The following is a 26,465-nucleotide window of genomic DNA, read 5'->3' as shown; positions in this document are numbered from 1 at the left end:
CATGCAGTACATCTTAATTCTCAATTAGCAACTGAGAAACTTGCTAAACTTTGTCTAAATTTTTTAATTAATAACTTGCTAAATTTTGACAGTTGTTTCTCATTTGTGGACATGGATGCTGAATAAGCAGAGAACTGCCTGTTGAGTTGGCTCTGACAGCTCGTGGTTCAGGGCTTTGGAGCATCTTACCTTTCAGTAGCCTGAGTGTCAGCTGAAACTTGTTTCTATATGTTGGCCACAAGTCTGTTTAAAATGAGTTAATTCATCCATCAGGATGTGTCTGAAGATGAGTATCTACTTCATTGGGGATGGCTTCACAACTAGCATGCTTGAAGGCAGCCGACTGGAAGGGCTATGGGAGGAGGATAAATTATACATTCAGTCCTTTGTAGCCTGAATAATGGAGCTTAATTAGATTTTCCCTGGCAGTGCATGGAATTCCCATAATTGTTTTAATTCATGATCAAGGCTACGCTTGCATTGCAAACTGCGTCTTGCCCATTCCCGCTGTTGAGGTGGTCACCTGGCCCCAAGGTCTTTGCTGTTTCTGCAATATTAGTGTAAACTGAGGCACCTTCTTAGACTACACAGTACTGGGTGGCTTCCTGTTAAGTATGTCCAGTTAAAAACATGGAGCCTGCTAATAGCTCCATGGTCAGTGCACTACATGAACACCTAAGCTTGTCAGGCATCACATGGCGAATTTAGATGTGTACAATTTTCTCTTGAGCATCTGGGTGCTGTTGTTTAGGAATCCAGGATCTGTGGTGGATCTGACCCACAAAGGCAGATAAACTCTTTAGGGAGGAGAGTTCTTTGGAACCTGTGCCATGTGGGATACATGGTATCAGACTGTAGTGGGGAATTTGCTTTTTGGTGCCTGTGTGCTTGTGTCTTTGGATAACTGGGCATTGTTTTCTTGAGGTTTTCCAGTCTTATTTTCTATTAGCACCAAATTCTCCACTCATGTATTATACTTTTATCCAGCCTGCTCTTCGTTTCCAGAGAAAAGCAGCCAGTAACTGAGCGTGTAAGTGCTCCGTTTTGCCGGCTCAGCAGTGGAAATGCTGGGTTTTGAAAACCACTTACTAATTTTAGGAGCCAAAAGACTCCTAAGTTCTGAACCTTGTGGTATGTCTTTTTTAAAGACAGCAAAGTTAGCAAAAGAACTTTACCAGTTCTTTTCTTTAGGACTTTTTGGCTTACTTAGTTTTAACACATCTCAGAAAAATTTGTGTGTGAGGAAATGAAAAAAAAACCAACCTACATGGAGCTGTAGTAAATACCTGTTCATTCTTGTTAGCAGACTTCTAAACAGCATGTTTGGTTAGTGTAATAGCGCATATAACCTTGTTCATGGTAACATCCGAATAGCAGTAGTATCTGAGAACTGACTCAAAAGAAAATACCTGGTAGCAGACAGACAGCTTGAATCAAAGCATGTCAGTGTGAAAAATAAACACTTATTAGGAAAATAAAATGCCTATAGAGACTTTAAATTTGAAAATCAGAGTAATCATACCTGACTCAAATATCTTCACTTTTCATATCAGATGCTTTTCTAGCTGATTTTTTTCAGAATACCTCTGCAGTGTTCACTGTTGCTTACACTGCGGCCCATTGCTGTATTCAGTGCATAAATCGATCACTGCTGAAGATGAAGTTACTTGTGTTCCTTGTGGATGTGGGTTGTTCGTGACTACAGCATTCGGGTGCTTCACAAAGGCAGTGTGCTAGTCCATTGAGCAAGTGGCTGGCATCTTTCCTGTTTTTGAAATAGAAGAGAAAGTAAAAAATACTTGCAAATTTTGGATTGACAAACTTGCCTGTGTAAAGCTTTAATTTTCCAAGATACTCGGTGATTAATACCTACAGAGGATAGCTCCCATTGGCCTCAGCTGATGTTGATAATGTTTCACTGTGTGAGTAAACTGGACATCCAAAAAATGCAAGCCAGACAACTAAAAAATAAAGGTTGAAATGACCTGTTCTGGCAATGATGGTGGTGGGATGCTGTTCTCCAAGGCAGTGTTCATTGCTGTGAGATTCTTGGTTTTGTCCTCCACTCTCATCTCTGAGTGCGGTGCCGAATGAGCAGTCCACTTTCAGCTCAGCACTCCGCTCAGAGGCCCAGCGGGCCTCTCCCTGCTTTCTCCATTAACATAGGCTTTCCCTCACGTTCTTACATTTCCCAATCTCCCTGTGTTTTCACCAAGTCCTCTTCTGGGTCTGGCTCTCGTCACCCAGAACCATGCATCCTCTTGCCTGCGGGGTGAGCTCCCACCTTGCAGCAGCGCAGCTGGGCCGGAACCTGGCTGTTAGGAATGGGACAGAGTAGCGGCAGGAACAGGCCATGTCTCTCACTGTGGAGCCTTTTATGTCCTTGGCTGCATCAGAAGGAGCATGGCCAGCAGGGCGAGGGAGGTGATCCCATGCCTCTACTCTGCTGTGCTGAGGCTCCACCTGGAGTACTGCATTCAGCTCTGCAAAGTCCAGAGGAGGGCCACAAGGATGATCAGGGGACTGGAGCACCTCCCATATGAAGACAGGCTGAGGAAGTTGGGGCTGTTCAGCCTGGAGAAGAGAAGGCTGCGTGGAGACCTCATAGCAGCCTTCCAGTATCTGAAGGGGGCCTATAGGGATGCTGGAGAGGGACTATTCATTAGGGACTGTAGTGACAGGACAAGGGGTGGTGGATTTAAAATAAAACAGAGGAAGTTCAGGTTAGATATAAGGAAGAAGTTCTTTACTGTAAGGGTGGTGAGGCACTGGAATGGGTTGCCCAAGGAAGTTGTGAATGCTCCATCCCTGGCAGTGTTCAAGGCCAGGTTGGAAGGAGCTTTGAGCAACCTGCTCTAGTGGAAGGTGTCCCTGCCCATGGCAGGGTGTAGGAACCAGATTATCTTAAGGTCCTTTCCAACCCAAACCATTCTATGATTCTCCATCTAGCTACCAGGAGGGATGCTAAAACCCATCAGTGAGTTGTGGTACAGAGCAATCTCCAGCAAGCCCTGCTGTGACTTTGTGGAGGTGACACAGAATCATGGAGTGGTTTGGGTTTGCATGAGCCTTTAAAGGCCATTTAATGCAACCCACCTGCAATGAGCAGGGACATCTTGAACTAGATGAGGTTGCTCAGAGCTCCATCCAGCCTAGCCTGTAAGGGATGAGGCATTTACCACCTCTCTGCAAAACCTGTGCCAGTGTTTCACCACACTCATAATAAAAACTTTATTCCTTGTATCTAGTTTGTATCTACCCTTTTGGAGTTTAAACCCATGGCAGAGCTCTGCACAAAAGGAGGGTTTCATCATGGGTGGGATGGCTCAGGCAGGACCCTGTGTACAGAGGAGCTGCAAGAGGGTTAAATGTTCTCAGTGAAGCTGTAAGCTGAAACTTTAGTAACTAACAGAAGTCTTACATGTGAACAAACTGGTAATTTCTGTCTTCTCCCTGTCAAGCTTATAGCTTGGCCAGATTCAGGCAGATTTTTATATTGTGACAACATAGCCAAGTCATAGCACTTTCTCTCCTATGAAGTCTCTCTTCAAAGATTTTGGAAAAGAAATGTTTTTAAAAGAAAAAGAAATAATGAAATAATAGATGAAAGCTTTTTTCTAGCTTCATTTTTGGACCCATTTTGACTGAAATTTTCTGTGAAGGAAAAAAGAAGAACGAATCAGTCCAAAGCAGACAATTCCAAGGGGAAGTTTTGCCTTTGCTGGTTGAAATATGTCAAAGTTTTAAATAGCCCAACACAGGCTGTCATAGTGGGAAGTGTTGGCAGCTGTAAATATATAGTTACATCCAGCAGGTTAATACAGCATCCAGAGGGAGGATGCCAATGCTTTCATTAACATAAATAACTTCAAACACTCTCTATTTTAATACCTATGTGTAGTACTACCGAAGGAGAGCCTGGGTATCTGAGCACCTTGCTATCCCGGCCAAGTGATCTCATGCTCCAGCTGGCTTTTTCCAGAGCCGTTGCAGGAGGTGGGCATTGCCAGTGGGTCATTGTTACATACTGGGACTTGTGCTGAAGGCTCTGCAAGAGTTCCCCTGCCAAAAGGAAAATGTATTTCACCTTCTTCAAAGAAGGAGGAAACGTGGAAAATTCTGATGAGTTTGCATGCTGTCACTCCAGTAGCTGCCAGATCTTTCCCACCATTTGGAAATGCCCCGGTCTGCAGGTGTGTGCACATAGTTTGTGACCTTCTTTTTGGTCCAGCCTTGCTGCTTGTACTGCTGTTTTGCTATTGGAGGACATGATGGAGTACTTATAGTGTAGGGCAAAAAAAATTATACAAAATTTGCCACTTTATGAGGATGAGGAGATAAAAACGAGCTGTCCTGAGCCTTTGCTTGTCTTGATGGCAGTTCATGCCAAGAGGCCTGTGGTGCCTTTGCGCTTTCTTTTGGTTTACTCTTATAATGTGGAAGTTGAAGTCAATCCTTTGTCATTATGTGGCTGCTGTTCTTAATACTTGATACAGTATACTGAGTTGCATGTAAGCATCTAATGAATTGCCTCAAATCCAAGAAAAGCACTTGGAAGAATATGAAGTGCACTTTTATTATTACTTGGTGTGGAGAGCTTTGCTGGTTTTCACAGAAACACCCAAATATGCCCAATGACTTAGACTCTAATCAATTTCTGTAGAAACGGTGTGAAGTTCTCAGAGGTTATCCTACTTTGAAAGCCACCCCTGTGCAAGTCATTAACAAAACCATTACATTCATTCCATGCCGTGAGTTGTATTTCTGCAGTGAACACCATTGGGCCAACTGGTCAGAGAATTATTATTGGCAGGGTGCTTGCCCTGAGTTTTGGGTGTTGAGAGGATTGGGTTGAGAGCAGAGGTGCACAGCTGCCATGCAGTTGCTCATTGTCTCACTACAGGTCAACCCAAATCACAAGGGTCCTGTTGCCAGACAAGGTCTTGTGCTGGTGGTGATCTGTAGGTGGTGCTATATGAGTAGTCAGCAGGGAATATTACCAAGTGGGGTGAGAATGTTCTTGTCTTGAGAGCTTGAGCATGTTTCTTCCATGGCAGTCCTTCATGGAATGAAGAATGGTGACTTAACATTAGGTTTGCTACTAAACAAGCCAGGCAACACCTATGACTTGCAAATTCAGTACTAATTGTGGAATTTAATTTCTCCACCCTTTTCTCAGCCTCTAGGAGATGCAAACTGTTAGGGGAAAAAGAACAGGGAGCATTTCTGTGTGTATTTTGTTTAAATTTTGGACAGCTTAAAAAATTGAGTCATAAAATGCCATTTAATGCATGCATTATTTGTACAGATCTCTTACAGTTGTTTGCATTCTTTGCAATAACTTTGCAAAATGTTAAGAATGCTTGTTACTGCTTTAGGTTTTTCATTTCACTTAGGGCATTGTTCATACTCTCTTTTGGTTTCTCTCCTCCCTCCCTGTGCAGTTAGTATAATTATGTATGTAGGTGAAGGTTTTCCAAAGTAAGTAGTGACTAGCTGTTGGATGTGGCTGCAGTTGAAGTTTATCTTCTGTAAATCAAATGCACGCCTCCTCTGTACAACACATTTCTTCTGGATATTTTTGTTAACATAAATCAGTATCTTTTCTTCCTCTTTTCTCTTGAGGACAAATTAGCCCTTTCACTTACAGCAACCCTCAGCACTCATAGACCTTTCCCTCTAGTCTTTGTCAAGGCTTCATTTCACCGTGGCCTCACCTCTGCCTTGCTAGCTTTCGCAGTTCTCCATTGTGAAGTTTTCCTTTGTCTGGTCTCCCATCTACGTGTTTTGGTTATATTACAGTACTCTGAACGAGTGGTTTTGAAAGCAGTTGGAGGCACAGCATGCACCACTTCCTGCCTCTGTGCAGTCTGTGTGGTTGTCACGCAGCTAGCCTGGTCACCATCTGCAGCGGGCTTGTACGTGGGACATGCCACCACAGCTGGGCTGCCCTGTACTTCTGAGAATGCCTTTGAGTTTGCAGTTCCTGGTTTGCAAGATGCTTTGCAGATAAGGTTGAAACTGTCCCTGAGCTGCCCCGAAGAGCAAAAGCGTGTGGATGCAGCTTGTGTGGATGCAGCTTGTGTGGATGCTCTGCTGATGTATCTTCTCAGGTTCCTTTAATGGGGAGGGAAAGGCTGGTTTGAGCTTGAACTATGTGTTCTATGTGTTGTATCGTATACCCATTGGACTGACAGGTGAAAAATGTAAGATGAGACTGAAGAGTGGTTATTTACCTCATAAGGTAAGCTTACTCTTGAGAGTCAGCTTACCTTGTATAAGTGTTGTCTTTGGGCCATCTTACAGAAGTCTGCCCTGTGAGGTTTTTGAAGTTCTGCATTCAGAATTCATATCTGAAAATCTTGGCTGCAGGACTTTGAGATACATTTGCTAATTTATATTTTAGCAGTGCAGCTCTGATTGACATGTGCAGTTGTTACGTTTATTAGTTTACTAGTCTTGTAAGTCTAGAGCATGGTGAGAGCATGGAGTTATGGACGTTTTCACTGGCATCAATATTTGTAAGTAGTTACCAGTGAAGATCTCCAGACAGGAAGCTGAACCACAAACAGTGTGAGAATAGGAGGACCTACAGAGGAAAATGATGGCATTTCCCCCCTCCGTTTAAGTAGGTTTTGTTTTTGTGCTCGTGATCTAACAGATGTCTTTTTCTTTATGCAGGGTTATAATTGAAGTACAAGATGGCAAGAACCAGCCACAGCAACTATGTCCTTCAGCAGCTAAACAACCAAAGAGAGTGGGGCTTTCTGTGTGACTGCTGTATTGCTATCGATGATATTTATTTTCAGGCACACAAAGCAGTCCTTGCTGCGTGCAGCTCCTATTTTAGGATGTTTTTTATGAACCATCAACACACTACAGCCCAGCTGAATCTAAGCAACATGAAGATTAGCGCTGAATGCTTTGATCTGATTTTACAGTTCATGTATTTAGGAAAAATTATGACAGCCCCCACCAATTTTGAGCAGTTTAAAGTGGCCATGAACTATTTACAGCTATATAATGTACCTGAATGTCTAGAAGATATACAGGATACAGACTCATCTGGTTTAAAATGTTCATCTTCTGCTTCTAGCACCCAGAATAGCAAAATGATATTTGGCGTGAGAATGTATGAAGACACGCTTGGCAGAAATGGCAGCGAAGCAAACAGGTGGGGCATGGAGCCGCCAAGTTCAACAGTAAATACATCCCATAACAAAGAGCCTGATGAGGAAGCTTTGCAACTAAGCAGCTTCCCCGAACAACTGTTTGATGTCTGCAAAAAAAGCACCACGTCCAAATTCTCTCACACAAAAGAGCGTGTGTCCCACTCACGCCGCTTTGGAAGAAGCTTCACCTGTGACAGCTGCGGGTTTAGTTTTAGCTGTGAAAAGCTACTGGATGAGCACGTGTTAACGTGCACTAACAGGCATTCCTACCAAAGTGCCAGGTACTACAGTACTGAAAAAATTGACTTTAATGAAAAGGACTCTACTTCTAAAGTTATCTCCACACAAACAGAAAAACACAAGGGGGACTTGAGCCAAGCAGTGGACGATTCTTCGTCTCCTGTGTCAAACGTCACGAGCAGAAAAAGCAGCACGGTTGCCTCTGAGACATCAGGTGAAGAAGGAAGTAGAGCCTCTGAGAGGAAGAGGATTGTTATCAAGATGGAACCAGAGGACAATCCTGCTGATGAACTGAAGGATTTTAATATTATTAAGGTGACAGATAAAGACTGCAATGAGTCCTCTGACAATGATGACCTAGATGATGAACAGGAAGAGCCGCTTTACAGGTACTATGTTGAGGAAGAGATCAGAGAGAAGAGAAGTGCTCGGAGGACATTAAAACCCCGTTTATCCATGGATGAGGATGAAAGAAAGTGCTTGAAAAGTCCGCGGCACCTTAACAGGAAGGCTCCTTCAGTTCAGGAAGACATGGAGAATGCTCCCTGTGAACTTTGTGGGTTAACAATCACCGAGGAGGATTTGTCCTCTCATTATTTATCCAAACACATAGAAAATATATGTGCTTGTGGCAAGTGTGGTCAAATACTGGTCAAAGGCAAGCAGTTACAAGATCATGCGCAGACGTGTGGAGAACCCCAGGATCTGACCATGAATGGTATCAGAAATTCTGAGGAGAAAATGGACTTAGAAGAAACCCCTGAAGAGCAGTCGGAAATAAGGGACATGATGTTTGCAGAGATGCTGGAGGACTTCAGAGACAGTCACTTCCCAATGAACAGCCTTCAAAAAAAACAGTTATACAAGCATTCAGCCTGTCCTTTCCGATGCCCTAATTGCGGTCAGCGTTTTGAAACTGAAAACCTTGCGGTTGAACATATGTCAAACTGCCTGGAGCAAGATCTGTTCAAGAACTCCATGATGGAAGAGAACGAGAGGGATCACAGACGTAAGCATTTCTGCAATCTTTGTGGGAAAGGATTTTATCAGCGTTGCCACTTGCGGGAACACTATACCGTTCATACCAAGGAAAAACAGTTTGTTTGTCAGACATGTGGGAAGCAGTTCTTAAGAGAGCGCCAGTTGCGGCTCCACAATGATATGCACAAAGGCATGGCCAGGTATGTCTGTTCCATTTGTGATCAAGGAAACTTCCGAAAACATGACCATGTACGGCATATGATATCTCACTTATCAGCTGGAGAGACTATATGCCAGGTCTGCTTTCAGATATTCCCAAATAATGAGCAACTGGAGCAGCACATGGATGTTCATCTGTATACATGTGGAGTATGTGGAGCAAAATTTAATTTGAGGAAAGATATGAGATCTCACTATAATGCCAAGCATTTGAAAAGAACATAAGTGTAAATACTGTTAAAGCATTAAGTTGGCAGCAGAGAGAACACCAAAGCAAGGCATACAGTATAGTACAGAAAAAAAAAAAAGTAAAAAAAAAACAAAATAGGTCTCTTTTTTTATTATTTTTTTTAAGACCCTTCTAACCATAGGTGTCTATTTAGGCTCATTAAGTATATAGCTTTGAAAAGCATCATGTGTTTAATTATTACATTTTCACTGTTTCCTAATACAAGTTTCTGTTCTTAATTTTATTGTTTTACTAAGTAGATATACAAATCATTATTTTTAACCTGTAGATTAAAAGCACAATGTTACCCCTTCACTGACTGCTATTAAACAGTTCTCGGATCCATTTCCGTAAGATGAGTGCTTTAATATTTCCATGTGTTGTTTCTTCATGTACAGATTTTAGATAACAGCCATTAATGTGCAAGAGCATAATTGTTCATCATCCCCAAATTCATTTTCAAAATGACAAAAAGATGCCAAGAAATAATCCTTTGCTCTCTGTCTGTAAGGGCAGAGCTGGCTGTCCTGGTCCTCTGCTTCTTGGCTTTGTTGGAAGGTGCATCCCAGGAGTGAGAGCACATAGACTCAGTTAAACCATGGAGATTTGAATCGGTGTATGCAAAGGGAAAGGGAGTTAATGCCTGTTGGGATACCCGAGGAGTTCCCAGCAGAGTGGTCATTTTCCAGACTTGAAGTACTAGCAGAACTGTACAAGTGATGTTGGCATTTCTTTTACTACCTGTACCTGTGTGGGTATATATAACCTGCTTATCTTACTATACAAGGGAAGAGTGGCTGTGGTGGATTGCTAGGAATGCAGAATGGCAATATGCATTGAAGACTCTTTTTCAGCCTAGCTGTAAATGGTGCCTTACTGCTTGTGTTGGGAAGTTAAAAGTGGGATGGATGGGTGTGAAGATAGTCCCATTGCTTGGGCGGGGAGGGGAAGGGGGAGTGTGGCTCATGTGAACCTTAGCCTTTCTGTTTTGTGTTTTCATGATACGTTCTGAATGTTCTGGTTTTCAACAGGAATATAACAAGACTGCAGAGTTTGCTTAATAAATGTAAAGACATTTTATGCCTTTTAAGATTCCTTTCTGATTCTAGTATAGCCCTCATCTGTGTAGGTTGTCTCTTAATTGAATTTAAAAATTCTACTAAGTACCAGCTGACATCAGTTCAGTGAGGCAGTTTGGACTTTGAGAGAATGACTGGCTTTGACTCTTAGGCACCAGCTGTCTCAGTGTTTGTTAAAGTGTGTGATTTTTAATGGGGGGAGGACAGGATCCTGATATGTAATGGTGGAGAAAACTATTAAAAAATAAAACCTTGCAGTACTTTCTCCCAGCAGATTTTACTTTATCAGAGAGGTCAGTAATGCTATTTCCTAGAGAGGGATGAAAGCAATTTAGATCACCAATTAAGGCAGTTGGACTAGATGATTGTTATAGGTCCCTTCCAACCGAAATACTCTGTCACCTCACATGCCAGTGGTGGGGTTGAGAATAGGAGCCGGGGCTTTGAATCTAGTCCAGGGCTTTCATGCACTTGTCACTGTCAGAGTTGAGTTTTTATCCCTTGTTGTTTCTTGGGGATTATGCGGGGGATTATAATGGGTATTGAGCTGTAATGTTAGGCTTGTTAGAGAAATTAATACAGTTCAGAGTCTCCACTGTAACTGTTTAAATCGGTATGAGTCGCCTTGCATTTATTCAGTTCTAAACATGCATTTGAATTTCTCTTGGTTGGTAGATGTGTGTGTTTACGCACTGATGGAGAAGGACCCTGCTGCCAGACCTCAGTCCTTTGCCAGCAGCTGGCTCCCTAGGTGGTGACTGCTTCAGGTGCAGTTCAGGCCTTTAGCTAGTTTTGCCCTAACTGCTCAGTCCTGTGTTTTCTTGTATGATGATGAAGTCAACCAAGTCCTGAATAATCCTGGGGCCAAAAAGACCATGGACATGAATGTACTCCAGCATTTCAATTAATTCAGAGCTGCCCCCTCAGAATTTATTCCACGTTCCTCATCCCAACCCAGACTAAAACTCAGTGTGTAAGAGATCAAATAAGCGGGATGGGTATTTTAATTCTTTTTAGCACGGGAATCAGTGTTAAGGTGACTGTTAAGATCTTAAAAAGACAAAATAGTTAAATATAATGATCATCTTAAAGATGAACTAGTTAATAAAGTGCTGTAGTGGAAGAGTTCAGAGGTGGGTAATACACCTCACATGACAGTTCTCTGACATACATGTTATCCCTTATGGTACCAGCTATGTCTGCATTGGGAAATGCTGCCAAGGGAAGTGAGGGAGAACTGGGAGGTGCTGGGGGAGTTGGCAGAAAGTTCTCGTGGCACTTGGAGAGTGGGAAGGCTGAGTGGGAACAGAGATCCTGAGTGGGATGGAGTGGCAAAGTCTGGAGGGGCAGGATTAGAGCTGTGCAATGGGAAGCAAATCCCAAAGGTGGCATGGAGGGGGCAGTTGAAGGAATGGATGAAACATCCTATAGACCAGAGAATGACTTAGCCTGGCTGGGGGAGCTGTCAGCCCCTGTGATTAGCTCACTACTGCACACCCAGATTGCACACCAAGTACAGACAGCTCCTACGCTGGGGAAGGGCTGTGGTGGTGCAGCAAAGACTAAATTAAAGACTTCACTGAAAAGGAGGAGGTGACCTCTGCAAACTAAGAGATTGTTCCTCAATACAGTGAAGGGCTAAGGGTGATTTATGGAGACTCCTGCTCGGGGTCAGGAGCCCTTGTTTACAGTGTATTAGCTTGAACTTGACCCAAAAACATTTCAGAAAAAAGTGACTTCTCAGTGTAAGTAGACCTCACAACTACAGAAGTTAAATGGATGAACTGGGAATGATGGTATTTATGTGTACTATCTAACTTTATGAACACCCCCCGATACCTTTGTTTTCAATTATAAGCTGTGTTGTAGTAGCCTTTCAAAAGAAAGTTTGTTAAACCTTTCCAAATGAACTTGAATAACTGTTTTTCCTGTTCTTGTGAAACAAAACTGAGGGCCTTGGAGTTCACGTGTATGCATATCCATTGTAGGGCTCAAAAAGAGCATGAATTGCACTTCAGGGAGCTTAAGAGTGGATCTACTTGTATGTAGGCAGAGAAAAGCAGAAAGTAGCCTGAAAAGTTATCACGGGGAACATAGGAGAGCAAATCAAAGGTACTGAGGCATAGAGAGAATAGCCTGGCTTGCAAATAGATGGGGAGAGTGTTTATGGTGAGGTGTAAAAGCATGCGGGGGGGGGGAACAGCATGGGACTATTGAAGAAAAGGCCTGGAGTTGCAGAAGGAATTTGGCTGTTGTGAAGGGGAAAAGGGGTGGGTGCTGAGGTAGTCTGGGGCTGCTCACTCGTGAGGACTGGGGTGTTCTCCCCAGAATGGGACATCAGCAGGAGAGTGAAATGATTGTGTTTCAGCACTTCTATCATGATAAGCATTGCTTGCTGTGCAGACAGAGCGAAAGCAGACCTGAAAAAAAAACGAAAACAATCCAACAACAAAACAACTGCAGTTAGGATACCTTAGAAATGTTACTGTTACTTGAAAGATAGTGAAGGGCAGCAAACAATACTTCATTTAGACTTCTGTTTCCTCTAACAAATTTGTACTATGGCATCATAGCATAGTTCCTTTGCATCTCCTTACTATGCTATATGGTCTTTTAGAGTGTCAAAGCACTTGATCTTTGAGAGTGGAGATGTAAACATACCACATTGCACACGGCACAGCCAGAAAGAGAAAGACCAGCTGGATGTTCTGACTTATGTTTTTAAGTGATCTATTCTTACTTTTGGAGGACCTCTCTATGTTCTGTTGTTCTGCTAACTCTGGCAGTGGTGTGGGCTGCAACCCTGAAAATAATCTGTAAATAGCCAGCCTAGCTCTTAGCTTTCAGAGTTTACTGAAAGTTAAGAAGAGGGAATTTATGAAGACTGCAGTGAGCTTCAAAATGCCACAAAAGCTGTTAAATTTCTTTTTCAGTTTCAGAGGAAATGTTTACATCTATTTGTAAATGCTTATTGGCAACTTTTGAGTTCAAAGAGTATTTCCCTTTGTGTATGATACTTGTAGCCAACAGGTCTGTGGAGAAATCTTGATTTGAATAATTAGAATATCAGAATTCTACAAATTTATGCTTTTATTAGGAGACGTACCTATTTAACAGGTTAATGGAGAAAAGTTCAGCATACTTTTTATTCAAAGCCCTAGACAGGAAATGTACTGCCCAATATATTAAAAATACATTGTTATAAAAGTAACTACACTATTGTATTTTAACTTACTAGTGCTAAAGTATCTCGACTATCTCGGCTGCTGGCGAGGATGTAAGTTTGCTCCTGAAGGCAGTGCCACCTTGAGCCCTAGTAGCTCCTTACTCCTTCCCCACCTCGTTTCAGCTGTCATAGCCCTTGTGTGCCACCCTCTCCATTGTCAAAAGCACATATTTAGGTAGCTTCACAATGAATTGAATCAAACAATGGGCCTTTTTTTATTCCCTGTGGGGCTGGTTTTTGGCTGGACCAGTTCCCCGCTGTGCTTTCCTCTCCGGCTCTATGTCAGGTTTAGTGCTACCAAAATAGAAGGGGTGACTTGAGGGGAGAAATAAGTGGCTGGGAGAGGGCTCGTTTGCTTAAACCAGCTGTGGCAGCACTCAGAGCACATCCTGAGCTTAACTTGGTCTCTGTCTCCCCCAAGCATCCTCGTGGAAACTGAACTCTTACATTCATCTCCTATTTCCTGATAAGGAAGAAAGGCAGCCCAGCCTCTTACGTACAAATGAGACACAACTATGCTATCTGCCCTCTTTACAAGAACTGGAAACCCTCCTGTGTTCAGTTCATCCCTCAAATATGCTCTGGAGCTTTCTTAACCTTTCTTGAAACAGACTGTGTGGCATTCCACGCTACTCGGTTCGTGTAGTTGGCCTGGCCTAAGGCCAGGAACGAGCTGGGCCCCTTGTGCAGCCAAACACCAGGACTGGCTTCCACCTTCCTCTGGTCTTTGTGCCCTCTAGCTGTGGGCCCAGATGCAGCTGTGCTGCTCACATGCTTGGCAGCTGGACCCCTGCTCTCCTACTGCTCCGTGCCCCTCACCACTCACAACATGCACTTCTCTGGGTCTTGTGATAAAAGGAGCAGTCATCTACTTTCTGAACTAATACTGAAAACTCAGGACAATTCCTTAAGAAGATGCTGGCAGTATCTGTTGCATCCACATGTGCTTGCTTCTGACTTCTAAGCGATTTCTGATCTAAAACAGTTAAAAATCAAATACTCTGATTTCCCTGATTCTCAGCTGGTTTGATGCTTGTCACAGACTTAAAGACCTACAGGACAAAGCATCTCTAATTTCGCTTCGTAAAAATCTGTTTAAGGCTAGAAATTAGGAACATGTTTGTAAAAGCTGACTTTTCTGTAGTTCTCAGTTTTCTGTGTTCTCTTTCAACTTCCAGAAAACTCCTAAAATACTGCTGTGCAGTGTAGTCTCAAGACGTGTTACTAGGTTGAGATTTTGAAGGGGGGAGATACCGAGGACATGTTTTATAAATTAAGTGTCTTCTGCCACTTCTACAGTCACTTCTACAATTCTGGAATTAATTCTATTTTATTTTTTTCATGCAGAAAGACAAATCTTAATTTGGTACAGTGCCACAGACCTCATGACTCAGGAGTCAGTTCATCATGACTATAAATATTCAGCCCTGAGACAAACAGCCCATGTTCCTTGTTATGTATTTGAATGACCAGTGACAACTTTACAGAAGAAATGCTACCAGATTTTAATTTGGGTCATTTTTGCCCACAAGTGTCTTGTAGTTTTGTTTTTTTGTTCTGGTTTGGGTTTTGTTTTACGTCAACAAGGAAAACAGTGACGTGCCTCATGCTTTTAGAGAAACTATTTTCAGTAATTTGTGCACAGTCCATATACATAAGTAATTGAAAATATAGGAACAAAATTATGAAATGAGAAACAGGCAGATAGTCCAAGGCCAGATTTCGACTAACTGGTTTTGTGTAGCTACCATGTCACACCTCACCCCAAGAACCTAGAATTTCAGAAGTGGTCAGTATCTTTTCTCTTGCAAGAAAACAGAAAGGTTTTAATCCTTTTGCCCTCCGGCATAATAAAACCATAGTAAATCTTCCTGCAGCTACAACCACAAGAACAATGCAGCATCTAGCATTTCCTATGGGAGAAAAAAAATAATTAGCTCTTTAAGAGCTGTTCAAGAACTTCCCTCTCTGAGGAAATCCTAGTGTTGCTGTTGTTTTCACTCAAACTAAGCTGTGATTTGCATCAATTGAGATTTTGGGGTGTAGTTTTTTTTTGGTTGCAAATCAGAGATGATCTCGGTACATCTGTGGTTTTGTAGACATCCCAAGACTCCTGATAGGGAATAAGAAGACAGCTCTTGGAGGCTGTGTGCATTGTGGGACATCCAGTGGAAATCAGGACTGTCTGCAAGCCCTTGGTTTCGCAACCTGTCTGTCAGGGAAAGCGCCACCAGTGTCAGGAATTGCTACTGTCTCTGCAGCAGCAGCGTTGCCAGCATGAAAGATGTAAAAATCAGTCTTTTCCCATATCTTCTCCCCCATCTCCTTTGATGACAAAGCTGCTATTTAAAAAAAATCATCCTTCTGGCTCTTCTATTTGCCTTGTGTTATTTTGAAATGGGAAGATGTGCTTTCTTCCTGTTTTAAAGCAGTGACTAGGGCTAAGAATTTGCCTTTTGCAATAGTTCTCACATGTTCAATTGAACCTATGCAACTCAGTAATAATCTATCCTCCCCTTTTTTAGGTAACCATCCCACTATATTGGGGATGGTCACCAGAGAGGCTTCTGCTTCTAACTCCCCAGAAAATGGATGGGAGAAATAATACAATGTCCTTCTCTCCACGGCAAAAGCCCCAAGACCACGAAAGTTTGTGGAAATGCAGATACGCTGGCTAAAAAAAAAAAAAAAAGAGTTTGCCGAATACCATAGATTACTTCTGGTTTTGGCAACAGATACACCAGATACTTCTGGTATCAGTTACAGTCTTTCCTTTTACACAAGTCATTATGAGAGCTTTTTTTCAGGATGCTAAAGACAGTGCCTATTTCCTCCCTGCCTATGGGGTTCCTCTATTGGTACCTGCTGGTAGAGCCCCAGCTGCCAAACTACTTAGGTCTGGGTTTCTAGCCATTGGTTATTTAACTACTTACACAAAGTGGAAACAATTTAAGAGATGAAATCTAGAATATCCCTCTTTCAGGACAGATACAGTAGTAGTATAGAGGAAACACAGGGTAGGATCCCTTAGAACAGATGAAGAAATTGTCCTAGTATGTCCCACAGCCCAGGAGAGAGTTTGGATCTCTGGGCTGCTCTGCTATCAAGTAGATTAATTTGTGTATACTTCTATATGCTGCCAAACATGACACTGGCACAGTCTGCATGCCTGAAGTACAAGAATGAGCCCCACCTAGTCTGCTTTCAGACAGGGTTGTGTTCCACAGATTTTAAAAGCTGTTGCTAACATGGTCAGTTCTGCCAGAGAAGACAGAGATCCTGATGATAAGTAACTTTGAAAAATAAGTTGCTTAATACACAAAAAATCTTACAGTAATTATTACAGGTCCTTCAACTTCAGTTTGCTGGGCAAAGAGTTAAACACTTCAAAGGCAGTTTTGTTTGGAGAATGTTTATTTGATCAAGTTCAGTGTGGCTTAGACCCCAAATAGAAATACTAGCTTCAAACAGAGCAGTACTATGAAAGCAGGAATAGTCTGTGGCCTTCCAGACCTCACAGGCTATGTTGGTTTGTTACCCAAAGTCAAAACAAAGATGTCCCTTAAAACACATATACATTAATTCAGTGTATTTCACACACCATAATCTTTTATTTTGGATCTGCTTTTCTCCCCAGTCATTGGGGCTGTGCCAAAGTTACTGAAATCCTGGATGAACTATAGACTGTTCAGTAAAAAGCCTGTATAGTATGACTGGGCCATCGGAGCTGTTTAGATCATTAGAGAACAGGCTTTAAATGCTACTGCTCCTGTTTACTAAGCTTGAAGTATTTAATTCTTCAGATTTTGGAACTGTGCTTATCTTTGCCTCTTGATACCCTTTACGTTGCAGAAAGCAGGGTAAGGAAGAACCCAGCAGGTGCTTCTCTTAAATGGAACCTGGGAGATCTTGTTAGCAGTGGGGTGTTCTTTTTATAATTTTTTTTCAGCTGTCTGAATTGTAAGACTTCTAATAAATGTGCTAAGAATTAAAAAAGCATTATTAATACATGATGAGATCAATCACATAATGTAACAAACTGATGCAGAAGCTATTAGTACAGGAACCTGGTATTATGCCAAATCTGGGGAGTTATCTTTGATCTATCTCCAGATCCTCCTTTTATTTGTAAACATCCAGCTAATCACAGACTTCCTCTTTTATGAGTGAAAGAAACTGCATCCTTTGTAGTATCTCTGAAGAGCTTTAACTTTGCAGATGTTCATAATTTGTGTGATGGGGAGGTATGAGCTCCATCTGGTGGATAACTGGAAACATACATATTTACCTTTAAAAAGCTCAAAACGTTTCCACAGTTGAGCAGAGTTTACTGTGTGAAGAGTGAAGCAGATCCTCTTGCAGCTGTGCATTCCTTAAACAGCTTCTGTTTTCAGGGTAGCGAGAGGATTTTAGAGTCTGGGAGGAGGGCACGTTTTACCTCTAGTCCAGCTTACTGTGGGCTAAAAGCTGTTACCAGTGCCAGCAATTCTGGGGTGTTCACAGTTCTGCATGTACACCATACCACCACGGTTGGCACTGGTTTACAGTATTTTTGCAGTCTCATCGGAAAAATGTAATTTAATATTCATAGGCAGCCTACCTTCCCACATTCAGAGGTGGTCCCACACAGCGTAGTTGGTGTATTTGAGGATGGTGGTGTCAAGAAGCTCAGTCACACTGCATGAGCTATGTATGATCTGCAAATGACAGAGATCTTTGACTGTAAAATGCAGGCCGGCATCTTGATAAACAGCAGTGTTAAACACTGATGTTGCCTGGGGAAAAGTAATGTTCACATGCATACTGCAGTTAAATACCTTTTTTTTTTCCTCCTTTGTTTACAAACAAACAAAAAAGGCATTTCTTGACCTTTGAGCTAGTCAGGTAAAAGCTACTTCGAGATAACAGCATCAGTCCAATGAATTCCCCTCAGAGATTTGAAGAAAGTAATAGGTAGACACATGTACTTGCTGCCAGAACCAGCAGTACTTTGAAGCTAGCAGTTTGCCCAAGACCTGCATGTTCACATCACCCTCCTGTCATGAAACAAAAGTAATTTGTCCCAGGTTGCTTTTTTGCCTACCATGAAGTACGTGACATGATACAGAGAGCAAATAAAATATAGAGTCAGTTGTGGACCTAGCATATGCTGTGAGGGCCTGGACACATGTCACACAGGGTATGTTATAATGCACGCTGAAGTGTGGTGCACCACTCCCAAGGCTTTCCTCTCAAAGGTGTGCCAGCAAATTTAGCCCTGAGCTGGCCTTTAGGATGCTCTAACAGGTAAGTAATGCAGACAGCTGATAAACCTGGCTTATGTGCAGCTTTGAAGCTTTTCCTCCTCTGCAGTGTAGACACAGCTACTTGGTCCAGGCTGCTGTGGTGCACATAGACACAGCAAGTGTAAATTAGCCAGAAGCAAGACAGTTGTGTATTTGTACAACATGATTTACGTATCCAGAGAGAGCAGTTGGTGCACCAACAAAAAAAAAACGGGGATTGTCTTTAAAAGTTACATCCACATGTTTCCAATTTCTTGACTGTTTGTGTCAGATACAGAGCTGCTCATATTTGTTATAAATTAGTTTGGTCAAAAGAGACTTATGGGAATTGTAGATGTTTATATCATTTATCTGCATTTATCTGCATTTAACAAAAAAAAAACCCAAAAACAACAAACCAAAACCCACAACCCAAAACCCAGAGGCAAATATGAAGCAGTAATAAGTATTCTAGAGTAAGGGGGGTTCTAAGCTATGAGAAATCCAGGCTGAGGAGAAGTAACAGTCATGCAATTTTTTGAGCATCCACTAAGCTAAATCATAAACCACTGCTGGAAAGTAAAGAGAAGTTTTTCTTCAGTAAATCTTTAGCTGTTTTGCAAATGGAAGGCAAAGGAGAAAAGAACAAACAGAAGCTTCTGAAACAAGGTCAAAATATGTTTGAAGGTTAAATTACATTTTGTTAGGGTAGGGGTTGAAGGAAATGAACTGTATGGCTTTTAAACAGAGTTCCTGATTGTGGTAGGTGCTCTGAAAAGAACTTAAGGATGGGTATTTGGAGCAAAACTACACCATAGTGAGGTGGGAGGGACCACATCATGCTAGCAAATACAGTACTGGAGTGTGGGCTTCTGACTTTTAATATTTTTCTTGCATTTCTTTTCTGCATGGCAGTAGTGAAATAGGGACTTCTAAGCTTCTGAACAACTGAGAGAACCAGGTTTGGAGAAGACATGAGGAAGAACTGGTCGTCAAAAGATTTCATAAAAACTCAGAACTGCGTGTGCTAGATCTGAATTGGCACCACCTTTCCTTTTTTTGACATACTGCAGCAGTCGCTAAAGGCACCAAAACAGTCAAATTAGAACTTGCAGTAAAAGTTCTGTTGGACTCCTCTCTGTATGATAAAACTTACCTCCTTGTGACTATTATTTACACCTGTTAAAAACAGATTTGAAGACTCCTTTCATGGAGCAGCCAGCCAAAAGAGGCAGATGCCAGGTGTTAAGGGCTGCACTGAAATGAGTTTGCAGAATTTGCTATTCATGTGCTGGAGTGCTCCTTTTCTGAAATAAGGCTTCTTAGAATTTCTGTCAAAAACTGCTTAGATTTTTTTTAGTTCAAACATTAGAAGTATATACTTATGTACAATGATAAACTTGCCAAGTGTTAAAAAAAAAAAAAAGAAAAAAAAGTATGAGGTGAAAAAGAAAAATCTTAAAAGCAGAGGAAGGACAGGATGGTGAGAAAGATCCAGCTGACCTGATTCCCCTGCTGCCATGATCATCATTTGCAAGCTGAAGCGGACCTTCCATGAAGCACAGTGCTTGTATGTGGATAGTAAAGAAATGGTGCTCTGGTCTTATTACAAGAATGGTGAAAATTTTTTACCAACAAGGAGATGAGTAAATGTGAAACAATCTTCACAGGGCACAGGGTGCACCTTGTTCTAGATCTAAGCCCTGCAAAACCTGTCTTGAAGAGGAGAATCAGGCATTCATGTTCAGATTTAAGCATTTTTAATGCATTTTTATGCATTTTTTATAATGTTTACAGCTAAATTAATGGGGGGGGGGGGGGAAGGGGGAAGCCGTAACCAAAAAAATAAGGCAGTAAATGTTTCCATTTAGGGCCAGCATGGATTTAAAAAAATATTAATTTCTTTTGTTTCCCCCAGACAGCAACGGGTCAGATTGAGACATGTAAGCAGACTAAACATGCTGATCTATATTCTGCTATAGTTACGCATCTTACTAATTCTACTCATGACTATAAAAGGATGTTTCATTGTTCAGTATAACTGTTATCTCAAGAAGTCTGTCTATAATTTTATATATAATTGGCATAATTTTCATTACTGTTGTTATGAAGTGTGTAAAATACTGTCTGTATTGCAGCTTGTATAGGGCATGTGTCTGTGCTTGCTTTACCCTTTTTGAGTTTATAAAGTTGCTATACAAATGCAAGAAAAGATGTTCAGATATTTTTGAATGTGGTTGCTTCATCTAATTACAGAGCCCTAAACATTTCAGTATATAGATATTGAAAGTATCGGCTCTATTAACACGTAACACCTTGAACATTAACGTAGGCATTTTAAAAGCCTTCAGTACAATACTGGAATGCTGATGCTTCTTCCCAGTGGCTGTGATGGAGCAAAGGGGAAGATGGTGACTATATGGGCAAAGCCAGATCCCACTGGGGATTCTGCAGGGAGAAGGCACAATGTAGCTGGCAACTCTGTTAGAAAATGGGGTGTCCTTGCCATAGAGAACAGGAAGGACCTTTACAGTAAGACCACCATGAAGCAGAGGAGAAAAGGGCATTATGTTTATAGCATCACCTAAAGACAGGCCTTCAACAGTATACTAAGCATAGGACATCTAGAACAGGCTGTGACTGTTCTGTAACGTAGCAATTATTTGTAGTCTATGTTGAGTAACGCTGAAGACATTCCAGGTTAGTTTTCATCATCTTTAAAGCTTATTCTGTGCTTTGATACAGTATCTCTAATAAAATGTTCTTACAAATCTGCTTATTATTTTCATTTAATTCCATCTGATACCGGAGTTAATAACAGTCCTGACAACAAGGTGACGTTCCAGTTACCAGCCGTTTCATCTGCTCCTGTGTTTTTCCCATTCACCTGCTAAGAATGACAAGAAGGAAAACTGAGATGAGTAAAAACCAAATAATCATAGGAATGAGAAAATATGAGAAATTTTTACTGCTGCTACAGTTCAGTTATTATAAACATTCTTTACACAAAGCATTTAAGGGAATCTGAGCAATTAATCAAATTATATTGATCTCTGAGTATGAAGTATTGGTCTTTGCCTGTGTTTACAGTACACTATTTCCCTTAATGCTTAAAATAACTGTATTTTACAGTTATTGCCAATAATTACAGTATGTTGTTTAACCCTGTTCACACCAGTTCTAGACAAAATGATCTGTTTTCATTTATTCACCCCCTGGACCATGCAGAGCATCCTTTTAGTATCTTCAAACAAGACTAAGCAGAATTCGACTTCCAAGTATACTAGAAGGTAAGATCAGAATTCAGAATAATCCTGGCAAGGTGCAAATGTGATCTGAAAGCATAAGATGTTACTTAATAGGAACTAGGAACAAGTGCAAGATGGAATCATTAGCTGTGAAAGTAAAGGAACAATTGCTTAATTTCATAGAAGCATACAATGGTTTGGGTTGGAAGGGACCTTAAAGATCATCCAGTTCCAACCCGCCTGCCATGGGCAAGGACACCTTCCACCAGGTTGCTCCAAGCCCTGTCCAACCTGGCCTTGAACACTTACAGGGTTGGGGCAGCCACAGCTTCTCTGGGCAACCTCTTCCAATGTCTCACCACCCTCACAGTAAAGAAATTCCCAAGATCTCATCTAAATCTACACTTTCAATTTCCATTGAAAAGAATAAATGTGTTATTTTGCAAATCCTGCAAATTAGTCTGGAGCATCATGCTGTTGCAAATAAGGGTAGAACCTAAATGTCTAAACTGGAGTAAAATCTGCCCCTTCAGAACTGCTAAGACATGAGCTAGTAACATCTCCAGTTTTGATCATGCACTTGAAGAGTAAGATACAAGTTGCATGCAGAGAATCGAGAAGAAAGCAATGAGAATGTCTAGAAGCTGAGAAAACTTTTGAGCACAGATTGAATGATTTTAGGTCATCTTACGGAAAAGATGATAAAAGGGAAACATGTTTTTTTCATATATATAAAAGAATAAAATCACTTTTTCTCATGCCCACAACTGAGGAAAAAAAAAATTAATTACCTTAAATTGCAAGAAAGGAGATTTTAGTTAGACACAAAATGAGTCTAAATGATTTACCAAGGTCCTTTTCTGATCTGATTCTATTATTACTTGCAAACTATCTGCTTTAAAGTCCCTTATTTATTACTGTCAGTAGAGCAGGCACTGACTGCAAGAAGAGGAGGCCGCAGTTCTAGGAAAGTAAAGAACTGCCTAAAATGCACAGCACACTAGTTCATCTGGTTAGCACTAGTGATACTAACCCCAGCTTTTAATCATGCCTCCGCAACTGTCAGAAGTCTATGTAAATGAATGTGTTTTAAAACCACTTAATTATAAAATAATTTTTCTTGAAACATCAAGCATTAGTTTAATCAGTGCTGACAACTTCCATGATTTTATTGAGTCTAATCAACCTGAAGCAGCTTAGTTTTTGTTGTGAGATAGTATAATCAGCTATTTTTTTTTTTTTAAATTAGCTCTGCAGATTACATGGAAAATCCAAAAAGTGTAATCTGACCATATGCTAAAAACTAAAAAGCCAGAAGGTAAATAAAGCCATGTGTGTTTTTTAAGCTTGTAATTTTAAACTAGGTTTATAATTTTAGGAGATCTGACTAATGATTTTTGAACTTCTGGTTTGGCAATACCAAATTACCCTACCCTATATTCTGCTGTTCTGAGTATGTCCATATTAGTGATCATGCAGTTGTGTAATCTGCCAAAAACATACTGATTATCAGAACTTTGTTATTCACAAACACAAAGGAACACTTATTTAAGAAAAATCATGTATTGTGGCTGCCTTTCAAATTAACAAGGAGCATCTCTGTGCAAAAAGTGGAAGTATGTAAAAAAAAAAGTAACATAAAAAAGTTACATAGTTCCCTCCCACATACATGATGATTTTTAATACAGCAGCACCTTGTCAGATATACTGATAGTTCTTGTCTGAGTTCCAGTTACTAGACCTATATTCACAAATATATATTTGGGAAGATGTGAGATGAAGAATTTCAGTGATGAAAAGGTATTACGGCAAAGTATTCTTCATTCTAGCACAGCTGTTACTTAGACTTTTCTGAACTGATTGCTGTATTATAAAATAATTCATTTATCCTCACCAATACAATCTGATTTATGCAATATTCTGGATAGATTTACTAGGGAAATGGATATGAGGCAAATGGATACAAGGGAAATGGATACCAGAATTTAAGGTCTAAGGGCTTCTGATTTTCAAACCTGAACAGATCATTGCATTTTAACTTTTTAACATTTTAATGATTCAAGTGGCTGATGTCTGACTGAACTATAACTTGTATTCACTCCTATTTTTAAACTACACTGCCTTAGGAAATACCAAGATAAAGGGCTGAATTCTTAGCTCTGTGCCAGATACTAAGCTCTTGCTTCATTGAAGAATCTAAATACCACCTTCATTTCTGGCTGGGTGGTGTAACGGCAAAGATCCTACAGCACATTACATAATGCTGCCAAACAGGACTCATGGGTGTATTATTGATCCTAAACACAAATAAATGGTTTAGGAAGAGGCCTCCTACTTCCAGAGGTGCTAACTTGCTGTTCTGAAAGTTACTAGGAAAATATGGCTTACACATTCAGGATGGGAGAATAACAGCAAATGTTTTGTTAAAGGGAAAATCAGACTTGTGCTGAAGTCCTCAGCATAAGCTCACACTTTAATTTCTGAACCAGTCTGTTTAGCTCACCTATAACATGACTGACTGCATGTGAAGCAACATAAACCATGTGGCTCTTCCCATATGAGAGTATGACAGCATAGATGAGCTGGTCCACAAATTGTTCAAGAAGTCTTGGAGAACTGCTGACAAAAAGCAGGCTTGTAATAGCTCTGCTGAGGAAAGGGAGTAAGTTTAATAATGTTTTGGAGGTTGCTCCCTCTAGTTAGACAGGACTTTCTCTAAGGACATTGTTAAGAGATGAGAGGTGATGGCAAGAACATCACATAAACTTCTGATTAGGAACAACAGCTTAAAGAGCAGCTCAGACCTGTACATATCATTGTATGAGAACAAAACAGTACCTATGTGCTCAATTGGAAAAGAAGTATTTCTGCCACAAGCTAAATGAAGTATTTGGTAGCCTCAGTCTACAGACGTTTTGATTTTTCCTGAGACTGACGAGTGTGTCATTTACACCGTAAGAATTAAAATTCCTCCAAAATCCTTCCCCCAAATTTACTATAGCAGAACAACCATTCAAATGATGAAATAAATAGGACTGAGGGAGTACTATCAGGATAAGCAGTAACCCAGTCAATGCAAACAGCTCTTTAACAGGTTATCAGCACATCTGGGATATCAGCACATCTGGGTATCAGCACAACCATATCAGGAACATACTAGTTACTGGGCCAAGGAAACCCCGAACAAGTTTTGTCTGGAGCTGTTGTATGTATTTTGTGCCTGAGCTGATAAAACATGTATTAAAAAGCTTTAGGCCAAAATTAATGAAATGTCACTTCTAAATCTGATAAAAACCTGACTGATGACGGCTACACTTAAAAGGGGTATCAAATTAATTTTGCTGCAAAGACTGGTTATTGTGTTAATCGGTGGTGTATTATTTCTTAGCTCTCTGCATCTCTCTTTCTGTACATGAGGCAGGAATCCTCTTTTTAGTCAGAAATAACATGATCTGAGTTTGTACTGCAGCTATCAAAACGGGGTTCTTGTGCATTACTAGTGCTCCCAAGGGACGATCCTCACGAGGACACAAATAATAAATAATACCAACTTTTCAGCTGAAACGGAATTTATCAATCACCTCTCTGTATTGCTCTGGAATTTCTCCTCTCTCCATACGATACAATCAACTGAATGAAGTAGCAGTGAATTACAGGAAGAAGATAGCTTAGTGATGAATCAGTCACTGGTCTAACTACAAGAGAAATCGATACCCTTCCCATCAAAGAAATATGCACACGGTATATATGGAGCAGCTCCTGTTGGAGGCAGGGAGAGCCGACTGTTTCCATTTTCCACTGACTTACTCGGATTTCCCCGAGGTCAGAACCTGTGTGAAAAAAGACCAGGATATGTGGGAGAATAATAGTTACTTAAGCATGTACAGTATTTACTGTCAGAAATGGAAGCTCTTCCATCTCAAAGCTACATACCACAGAAAAGAGGTGGAATCTTCATGTCTTGCAAAAAGGTTTTGAAAACCACAGTAATTGCAGCAAGGATGTTTTTGATCGGGAGTTGGAGTATCTGTAATAACTGCGTGAAAACAAACCAGGCTGGGAAAAGCTGTAACGTATTTTCTATGAGGGCTGCTACTGCGTAACGCTGAAGGCTGGGGACAAAATTAGTGATGATTTAAGCGTCCAGCGTATTTAATACTTCTCTCACGTAACACGTGAAGTCTGTGGGTGGCAGACTTTTAGCCGCACTTTTAAAGTAGCTATCGTAAAGGAGCTACTCACTAAGCCTCGGAGAAAAAAAGAACTCGGTGTGGTATTTTGCTCTCCTTACTGGAATATTTTGAAGCGTTTGTCTCAAAGTAAGGGTTATTTGGAGGAAGCACGGCAGCGCATTTTCATGTGTAATAGATTTCCATCAAAGCACTTTCCCAGCTCCGAGTTAATAGCTTCATAGCTTTTGCTAAATGTAGGCGTGACGACATTCTGCATTAGCACAACAGAAAAAAATTTGGAGACGTTTCAAGAATGGTCACCACGCAGGAACACGCAGCAACAGAGCTTCCCAAGCCCCTAACTCCTTCTTTCCATGTTTGCCTCCCGGTACCGGGACAGGCTACCCGCCACCTCGGCAGCACCCACAAGCCGTGACCGACCACCGACTGCGCCGCTCAGGGCGAGGAGTGCCCGCCCAGGCGGCTATGTGCGCGGAGGGATGTCAGCCAGCCAACTGCTGCCGAAATAAGGCTAAAAACTGCCTCAGCCTTCGCTCGCTGCGGGACCTTCCCTCTGCCATAGCTGGAGGGCGACAAGCTACCGGCACTGCGGAGGTCTCCTCAGGCTGGCGGCT

At 41.3% G+C, this 26,465-nt stretch overlaps 1 protein-coding gene and 1 long non-coding RNA gene across 9 annotated transcripts in view; one reads left to right on the top strand and one right to left on the bottom strand.

Moving 5' to 3' along the window:
- Nucleotides 1-20,165, top strand: part of ZBTB1 (zinc finger and BTB domain containing 1) — a 24,150-nt gene extending 3,985 nt beyond the window's left edge. For 4 of the 6 annotated variants that reach the window (XM_061464178.1, XM_061464177.1, XM_061464179.1 and 1 more), the window contains exon 2: nt 6,682-9,186. In XM_061464178.1, coding sequence (XP_061320162.1) covers nt 6,702-8,837 — 2,136 coding nt within the window. In that variant the 5' untranslated portion in view covers nt 6,682-6,701 and the 3' untranslated portion in view covers nt 8,838-9,186. Of the gene's footprint in view, nt 1-6,681; nt 9,187-19,325 lie in introns of those variants that run through there. The other 2 variants (XM_061464182.1, XM_061464181.1) reach the window with 2 other exon arrangements.
- LOC133274663 (uncharacterized) lies at nt 16,543-26,465 on the bottom strand. 3 transcript variants are annotated; one of them, XR_009745203.1, is made up of 4 exons: nt 25,897-26,465; nt 21,217-21,745; nt 17,747-17,843; nt 16,543-17,127 (listed from the first exon to the last, which is right to left on the bottom strand). It is a non-coding gene; the product is annotated as an uncharacterized LOC133274663 (long non-coding RNA). The 3 variants fall into 3 exon arrangements; XR_009745204.1 differs by lacking the exon at nt 25,897-26,465 and having other exon boundaries at nt 17,747-17,921; nt 21,217-23,355; XR_009745202.1 differs by lacking the exon at nt 25,897-26,465 and having other exon boundaries at nt 21,217-23,355.

Source organism: Pezoporus flaviventris, unplaced genomic scaffold, assembly GCF_033815535.1.
Source record: "Pezoporus flaviventris isolate CSIRO_AGI_PZ_B2104156 unplaced genomic scaffold, CSIRO_AGI_Pfla_v1 ptg000036l, whole genome shotgun sequence".
NCBI lineage: Eukaryota > Metazoa > Chordata > Aves > Psittaciformes > Psittacidae > Pezoporus > Pezoporus flaviventris.
This window is presented reverse-complemented; position numbering and strand designations above follow the sequence as displayed.